This window comes from Vicugna pacos, chromosome 9 (assembly GCF_048564905.1).
Source record: "Vicugna pacos chromosome 9, VicPac4, whole genome shotgun sequence".
Taxonomy (NCBI): domain Eukaryota; kingdom Metazoa; phylum Chordata; class Mammalia; order Artiodactyla; family Camelidae; genus Vicugna; species Vicugna pacos.
In genome coordinates this window covers 16,231,663-16,240,948 of record NC_132995.1, presented here as the reverse complement: position 1 = coordinate 16,240,948, position 9,286 = coordinate 16,231,663, and the positions used below count along the sequence as shown (strand labels likewise).

Sequence of the window (9,286 nt, the reverse complement as noted above, 5' to 3'; positions counted from 1 at the left end):
TACACACCTGCTGTTTGCCTGCATCGATGAGGAAACTGGGTATTAACATAAACATTTGATTTGTTTATGTTAATAAACATAAACTCTGGTAAATAACACCTAGGACCATATTATCATGAGATTTGGTTCCCCTGGGCAGTGTGTGACTGGGAGAACCCTATATGATGCTGCCCTGCCCCCTCCCCCCTTCTGGGGATAGGAGGGGACACCCGAGCGAAAGTGGCTGGCTGTGTAGAAGAAGGTGAAGGTGTTGGTCAGTGCCATTTCAGGAACGCTGGATCTGCAGGGCCAAGGCTGAGCATGAACCTACAGAGAGAGGCTTTGATTCCTCCTCTGTCATGCTGGAGAAGCGGCCACCAGCTTCCCTGTGGCACTTCTGTTGTGGACAGAGAATCCCTCAGATGGGCGGACCGCTCACTCCAACTGGAGAAGACGACAGACTGCTCGGATTTGCAGGTGCATCACTTTGGATTTATTTAAATGGCCAGAGAGTAGCCTCCTTTGATGAAAGGATGGGTTAGAATGGTTGCTGTAGACTGTTGGCAGAGACATTTTCAGATATCTGAGCTAGGCGTTATGTTTCTGCCTTTAAGGTGGAGACACCTTCTTGTACTTCGAACCAGACATGTTCTTGAGCCTGTTGTACACGTTTGTATCAGCTCTTAATCTAATTGGAGTACAGATTAGCAGGTGCATTCCTGTGATCCAATAAAAATATGTTTTGGACATATTGTTAAGGAAGCAAGGTAGAAAATAAGTCCAGTGTGAACCCATTTAAATGTAAAACTGAGAATAGTGCTGTGTAAAAAAAATCTGGATTTAGACATACACCAGCAAGACCCTGAGGAATAGGATTAGGTGTGCAGTGTGGATGGGGCTTTTCAGGTTTTCTTCCTGCACTTGGATCCTGTTTGAGTTTGTTAAAGTGGGAAAGCATTTTACACTTCATATATACTGTTAAAAGATACACTGAAGTATAAGAGTTTATTTGAGCAAAAATCATTTGGAACCAGGCCGCAACCAATCTAGCAGATAGAAAGGACCTCCAAGGAGCTGAACAAAATGACTTTTACGCACAGAATGGGGCAGAAACAAAGTTATAGTAGCAAAAAGGGGGGTTGGTAATTGCAAGTTTACTTTCCTTTAGGGGATGGCAGGGATCATGTCAGATTTCCTAACTAGTGCAGATCAGGTGATTCCTGATTGATGGTTTAAGATTCCATTTCTGGGAGAGCCAGAACCGTAATTAAGTCTCAACTTGGTGACATGGGGCTTAGCTTAAGAGACTCCATTTTGAGCTTGTTTGTTGTTTTTAACAACACACACAAATCAACAAAGAAAAGCAAAGCGTGAGTTCGGTGCCCAGGGCAGCCCAGGCAAAAGGCAGAGGAGAGGGAGGCCGGAGAGAAGCAAAGGAAGGTGGCTCCTATTCACAGCGTGTCTAGAGGGAGAAGGAAGGTCAGCTTCCAGTAGAGGGCCTCTGTTAGCTTTGGCTGCCAGGGGAGCCTTTATGAGAGCGAGGCCAATAGTAGGGAAGGAACATTAGCAGCCTACTATGCCAGGGTACCCCTCACTCGGACCATGGTTGGGCACTCACTCTGGCCCTTCCTTCACATCATGTATCAGGGCAGCAGCCTGAATACTCCTCAGACCAGGCTTGATGCATGGTTAGTGACCCAAGCAACTGATGAGAAAGACCACAGAATTCAGAGGCATTTCCCTGTTTTCCATCGTCAGCCAGAAAAACACAGAAGGCTGCAAATAAAAAAAAACAGTATATTTGAGGACTTGAGAATTGCAATTCAGGGGAGACATAGATTTGGGTAAAATGGGAAGAGTGTTCTAGGGAAGAGGAAGTGTCAGGCTTGTGGACTGAAATAAACACTCAGCCTTAAAGTTATGTTTTATTTGGCGGGAGGACTCGAGCTGGGATGACAGCCTCTCAGATCGCTCTGAGGGACTGCTCAGAGGTAGGGGAGGAGCTAGGATATATAGCAGCTTTACAACAAAGAACGGGTAGTTGGAACAATAAAAGACTACTTGTTATCTAAAGAAAACCAGGCATCTCAAGTTAAAGAATTTAGTGCTTTTCTACGTATGGGAGGAAGGAAATATTTGGGCTCATTGAATTCATTCCTTTGACAAGCATCTAGCTATCTAGGGCCAGTATCCTGTCCTTTCTTATTCTGAGTCCCCTCAGAGGGCACAGTTGTGAATGGCTGCAGAGGCTGGGCTGCAGGCTTGTCTTCACTGGGGGGTGGTAGCAGCCACTGATGTCTTGATGGCTTCAGCATTCTTTGTTTACTGATACGGTTTGCAGTATTTTTCATTCACAGGCTTATAAAGGCTAAAGCTATGAGGCTGTACTCTGACACAAGAAAGGAAATATTTGTCCTTAAGGGATGGCTGTCACGAGTTGTTTTAGGGTAAGGGTCTAATAGATAGGCTGTCATGAGTTATATTAGGGTAAGGGCAATAAGTATCTTGAGTTTCTGGTGAATGTTCTGGATGCCTTCATTAGGACAGTAAGTGGTCAAAAGGTCAGATTTTATCCAGGCTGTGCTGTGCATTAATCACACTTCCTAATGGACTCCCAGCTCCATCTTAGAAATCTCTCTTAGCAATACCAACTCTCTTTAGATATGCTTTTCACACCATCTTTTCCTTTTTTCTTCTAATTTTTTTCTCATCTTAAAATTCATATTTTCTTTGAGGAGCATGAGCATCTGGGAAATACAGTAAAATTAAGTAAAGAAATAAAAATTGTCCACAATTCCACCACACACAGAAACCCAAAAATATTAACCGTGGTTATTTTCTTCCTTCTTTTTTAAAAATTATTTATTTATTTATTTATTTACAAATTTTAATTACATATATGGTTTTGCATCTTTTTCACTTAATGTTATATTGTGAGTACTTCCCCATCAATATTTTCCTAGGACATACTTTGAAACTGAGTCCCTCTAAACCCAAATTCTCTTAGCATGTTTATGATAAATCTCTCCAAAACCTTGTTCCTTTTCTTGTCCCCTGTGACCTCCATTCTGTGTTCACTGAATGCTAATCAACCAGAGTCCGATGACTGAAAACTGCTGTTATCCATCACATCATTAGTGTACTAAAACTGCTACTATAGATATCATTAACATACAAACTCAGGTTGTTTCTTGAGAGCAAAATGAGCTAACATGTTACTGAGGCTGTTGCCCCCAGAATCATACCCCTGCCCCTCCCGCTAATAGAAATCAATGACTCTTATCTAAGTTTCAAGAGGAAGCTACAAAGAAAAAGAACAAGAACCAGTTAGAACCAACGAGGCCCAAGATGGCATAGTATCTGACTTCCAGAAGACCTTGAGCCTCATTACACACTTACTGTAATACATCAGAATGCTAAGTGACACACCCACCAGCACCAGGACAGTCAACAACTGCCATGACAACAACCAGCAAAGCCTTTACATGGACTGGAAAGGAGAGTTGCGTCAGTTCCGAGTCCAAACCACACGCCTGTTCTCAGATAACTCATGAAATTTCCTCCCACTATTAACAGTTCCCTCCCTTTTACCTCAACCCTCCTATCTATATATTTCGTGTCTCCACCCCAACTGGGTTGAGAAGTTAATTTGCAAACTAGTTCCCTGCTGCTCCATTCCTTGGTCATTGGATAAAGCTTGTGCTGTTCCAGTCTCAGCATACGTTTTGTTACTGGCTGCACGAATCCGGTCAGAAAAAGAACCTCCCTGGTCGAGGTGGGGGTCTTGGCCCAGGCTAGGAGCCAGCACTGGTTCAATGCACCAATTTAGTAACAAACAGCACCTGAGCCATGCTTGGACCAGAGAATCCTAAACCAATTTGACTCTCAAAACTACCATTAAGAAATGTCACAAGATGATGATTAATCTTAGCTTCTTTATTCTTCCTCTTTAAAAAGCCCCCTAACTCAAAGACCAAGTTGGAGTGGAACTGAGGCTTGTTTCCCACTCCCTTGCTTGGTGCCCTGCAATAAATCCTTACCTTGCTGCAAACTCTCCCTGTCAACAGTTTGGGTTTCTTCACTATGGGCACAAGAGCCCTTTGCTTGGTTACATAAATGCTGCGAAGTATTTTTTTAAAATATGTATTAAAAATCTAATATATTTGTTCCATTTTTTTCCATTTTTTAATTCTTGAGATAAACACCTCCATGGCTTATCTATTTTTTTTAAGCCAGGAATAACTGCCATAGGATAAATTCTTAGAACTGGAATGAATGAGTCAAAAACTATGCACAATTTTTGGGCTTTTCAAATCGTATTGCCAACTTACCCTCCAGAAAGCTTTGCTTTAGTATCCTTACCTGCAGTGTACAGGAGTGCTTGACAATGGTGTTACACTTTTTCTTTTTGCTGGTTTAATACGTGAAAATAATTTGAATACTATTTTGCATGCCTTTGATTAAATTTCAGTATGCTTATTGATCGCATTGTCCGTTTTCTTTAGGAGCGCTTGTTCACATCTTTGTTTATATTTTTTATTTGGGTGACATCTTTTTCCTTCTTAATTTGTAAGCGCTCTTTACATAGACGATACCTGTTTTCTAACCTGTAAGGAAGTCCTGGCGGGGAGTTCAAACCGTAGGCTAAATACGACCCCTAAACTTCTTAAAGCAAATAGAGATGCTATGCGCGCTCTTAAAATACAGCCGGAGTTGTGTAAGGCTCTTCTACTCAGAGCCCAGCGTGGGCCGGGACCGCGGGCCGGCTTGCTTGGTCCCTGGGCACCGCCTACTCGGTTCCGACTGGCGGCCACAGTGCGCAGGACCGGAAGTTAGGCCGCCCTTCCCCCACCCGCTTCCGGCCGCCGCTCAGTTCTCCCGCCTCCGCCTCCGCCGCGGCTCGTGGTCATCCCGCCATGGCACTGTCGCGGGGGCTACCCCGGGAACTGGCCGAGGCCGTGGCCGGGGGCCGGGTCCTGGTGGTGGGCGCGGGGGGCATCGGCTGCGAGCTCCTCAAGAACCTCGTGCTCACTGGTTTCTCCCACATCGACCTGGTGAGGGCCAGGCGTGCGCACAGGCTGAATGGCGGGCCGCGGAGCGGGGCCGGGGGCTCGGGGACCGGAGTTGGGGCTCGGGGGCGGGCCGAGAGATCCTGGGGTCTTGGCTGTCCGCGGAGAGGGAGCTCTTCGGCGGGGACGGGGCGAGCCTCGCCGTCCGCTGAGCCAGGTTTGCACGCCAAGGAGGCCGAGGGCCCGGGTCTTCCGGGCGTCCCGCGGTGGGCCGCCCCCGCCTCCCCGTCAGTGCCAATTTGTGGCGGTTCTAGGATGTGAAAGCGGCCTCGTGTCTTCGCTTTACAGCAGTTCCCCAGCATCAGCAGGAGGCAGGAGATGATTGTCTTGAGTCTCTTGTAGATGTTGTGAGTGTTCAATTCGGAAGTCCCCCTTAACTCAGAAATAATGATCCAGAGCAGAGTATGGCGGTAATGGCAACCAGGACCTACTTGCTGAGCGCTTGTCCCGAGCCGCGCGCTGTCCTGAGTAGCTTACTCGCCTTAACGCGTGTAATCTTCACTGCCGCCGTAGGCTTGTAAACGCTGTTTTCATCCCAGTTTATTTTTTAACAGATAAGAGGGGAAGTGAGATGCAGTGGGGTTTAATAACTTACTTTGGGTAGCTAAGCAAGTGGTAGAACTCCTTTGGGGCTCGCGCTCCTCTGTTCTGGGTACATTTTGCTTGGCTGTCATTGTTACCACCATAGATGGTACAGTCGCTTATTTCGTTAAAAGGTGTTGGATGCTAGGATTTTAACTTTTACATACTTTTACACTGGTGTACAATGGCGGGAAGCTACTGTAATTTTGAATCAAGTTATTCCTGTTAGTGTTAACTTTTTAGAGATTGGAGTTGTAACCTGGAATTTGGGTGTGAGATTATAGTGTCTTAAGGTGTAGTGGAAACGGAATTAAAAAGAAGTAGGTTTAGCCGACTGAACTAAGAAATTAGTGACTAGAGGGAAGAGGATTCACACATTTTTCCTTTGTTTTTTTGTAGAGTTAGTCTTTACATCCAGTTCTGTACCACAAATCCCAAATATGATTGTGGCTTATCTGATAACTACTGATACTTCTTTAAAAGGACCATTTTGAAATAGACAAGACAGTGAATTTGGGCGCCTGAAAAATAAATACTGATCTTTTTTAATTTGGTTTAATTTTTGTAGTAAATTTAGAAAGCACAAATAAAAAATGTTAGGTGAGTATGTTTTGGTGATTTTCACAAATTATAACCAAAACCATTATGATGTTTCACACTTGGAACATGTGATTAGTCCTATAAATTTATCGAAATAGAATGAAAATTGTTACGATTACTTTCTTCCCTTACATTTACTTCTAATCAGCAATTAGATAAGGCTTAAAACATGACACATTTTTAATCTTGTGTAGAAGTTTCCCTTCACAGCTCTCAGGTAATAATTGTAAATGAAATTGTGTATGGGTAAAGACTTCTGAATTAAAGAAAGCAGCAAAAAATTCAATAAATCTGTTTGTCAGCTGTCATTTAAGAAAAAGAACAGGGCACAGTGTAATATATTGGATTTGAAAGAGTAACTAGTTAGATTGATAGAGAAATGAAGCACTGCGTTTTCAACATAATTTTATCCCATCAAAGGAATTTCCTAACGTATTTGCCAAGGTGATTAAACAGACAAAAAAATATATTTCTTTCTAAAATATTTTTGAGAATGTTATCTCTGAAATTAAATCTTGGGTTTTGTTTTTTTTTTAAATGTGCATTAAATTCCTTTTATCAGTTTAACAACTTTGGTATCATTGGTCAAAAAACATTTTCTCTGCTAATGTAGCAAATACCAAAAGTTCTGGGTTATGGATGCTGACGATAGTGATATTTATTGTTCAAACATACCAGGAAATTTGTGATTTATCTGAGGCTTATGCATTTGTAGATTGATCTGGATACTATTGATGTCAGCAACCTCAACAGGCAGTTTTTGTTTCAAAAGAAACATGTTGGAAGATCAAAGGCCCAGGTAACTGTATTTCTCATACCATTTCTGTTTATCTATTCATTTATATTTTTATCCTGTGATGGATCTTCTATTTATGGCATCAGATTAATTTGGACTCTAGTAGGAGGAGAATATGGGAGAAGCCATTTCTTTTTAGCTGAGGGATTGTAAAGAGTAAAAGACCTCTTTGATAAGGGACTGAAGACTACACCCTCCTTTTTCAGTCTACAGAGGAAATAAAAGTGCTCTACCCAGTCTTTTAAATGGTGTCCCCTTCTTAAATTTCTGATTGTTTACTTGAAATGAAGTTTGTGTCCCTGCATTCCCTAGAGATTGGCTGCTCCTGTATTTGGGGGCAAGAGAAGCTATAATCTATGCTGTTGTTGCTTTTAGAAGACATCCCTTCTCTTGAGGTTCTAGCCACCCTGACCTTTCTTTAGTTCACTGAATATTCCATCTTAAGTCAGGGTTTTGTTTTGTTTTGTTTTAATAGAGAAATGCCTTTATTGAACATCTGCAGTGTTCCAAGTTCCTTAACTGAATTGAGGTAGTTTGAGCTTTGCTTCATAGACGGAGAAGTTAAAGCTTGGAAAGGGTAAATAACACACCCCAGGTCACCAGACAAATAAGTAGCAGGATTGTGATAAGGAGGCTGCTGTGTCTGACCATCATGCACGCTGCCTCCCCTCATCTGAAGTGCAAAACAGGCAGATAAGTCTCAAACGCAGCCTCGTGAGAACTTGCAACCCATCGTAGGGCCTCTGGCTGTCCTTGGCCCAGCCTGTGAGCTGAGCCCTCTTACTTGGGGGTCTCCTGGGGCTGGGAAGCTGTGGCCATCCTTGCAAGGGGTGTACTGAGGCCTTTCATCCATTGGCTATGGCGACCTGCTTCTCCCAGGCTTACTCACTCTCTTCGGCCACAGACAGACGGCCCAGTGTGCGTGTTTTTTCCCTCTGGTCCCCAGGTCAGAGAAACAGAGCACTCCTGAGATGACCCTGTCTGTCACTGAAAGCATCCTCTGCCAAGCCTCCAAGACCTAAAAACATCCACCAACCATTACAGCAGCCTCAGTAGCAGCAAGAATGAAATCAGGGATCCATAAACCAGGCAGAATAATCTTTCAATTCTAAAAGAGAACCCAGGCAGTGGGCAGGAGGACTGGTGGGCAGACTTCTGGAAGGCTTATGGTTCTGCTCGTAAGATTCCATACCCCAGAGGCTAGCAAGGGGACTTTTGGAGACACTTAACGAAGTCACTGTGTCTCCGCCATTGGGCTCATACTGTGAAGGGCAGCTCTAGCTGGCAGGTGGCCTGCTTCCCTCTTCCTCGGCTGGGTTAAAGATGCCAGCTCTGCAGCTCAGACTGGCCCCGAGCACTGTTTATCCCTGCTGGATCCCTAGTTCCCGAACTTGATCAAACACTCACACTTCCAACCCCTTGATTCAGGGTTTTAAAACATCTTTTTCTTTTTCTTTTCCCAGCCTTTTGGGCCAACTTTCACTCTTCTTTGCATTTTTCAAATTTTCCCTGGGGGTACTTTCCTAAGTCAGATCTTCCTCTCCTAACAACCTCTACTTTTTCTGTGTGTCATTTATCATAGGTTGTAGTTACAGTTATCTAGATGGTTATTTGATTAATGTCACTTTGGCTCACCAAGTGCATCATACAGATCTGACATGTGGAAGATTTTGTTTTTATATTTCTTTCATTTTTAATATAAGGTATTATGTAAGTAGGTGAAACAACTATTGTCTGCCATAAATAGACTTCATGTACAGATAGAAATGTTAATCATAATTTAGTAAATTAGTAATTTAGTGTTGTTTGTTTTTCCAGGTTGCCAAAGAAAGTGTACTGCAGTTTTATCCGAAAGCTAATATCATAGCCTACCATGACAGCATCATGAAGTATGCTCTTAATTATTATGTTGCAAGATTGTGTTTGCTGGGAATGTTTAATTGAATTTTTAAAGTATAAGATATTTTTATTAGCTAAATGTATGAACTGTCATTCTACTTTTTTTATAATTATTTTTCTAGAATAATTAAAATGCGATAGGTTGTACCCACATAAGTGGCATTCTTTTAACAGTTTATATATGTTTAATTTGAATGATTTAGATAAGAAGTGTGTTACTTTAATACTTGAAATAAGTTACTTAGAAACTTAAAAGGACTTTATATTCTTGTTTTAAATAAAAAGATATTCTAAACTATGAGAAATTCTTATATGTGATGATTCAGACTTACCTGAATATATTGCTCTCATTCTGATTGAT

At 42.5% G+C, this 9,286-nt stretch overlaps 1 protein-coding gene across 1 annotated transcript in view; it reads left to right on the top strand.

The window, feature by feature from the left end:
- The first annotated feature begins 4,827 nt into the window (after nucleotides 1-4,827).
- The window catches only part of UBA2 (ubiquitin like modifier activating enzyme 2), a 28,864-nt gene continuing 24,405 nt past the window's right edge, over nucleotides 4,828-9,286 (top strand). Inside the window, exons 1-3 of the mRNA XM_006217027.4 lie at nucleotides 4,828-5,033; nucleotides 6,946-7,029; nucleotides 8,845-8,915. Of these exons, the coding sequence (XP_006217089.1) occupies nucleotides 4,896-5,033; nucleotides 6,946-7,029; nucleotides 8,845-8,915 (293 nt within the window). The 5' untranslated portion in view covers nucleotides 4,828-4,895. The remainder of the gene's footprint in view (nucleotides 5,034-6,945; nucleotides 7,030-8,844; nucleotides 8,916-9,286) is intronic.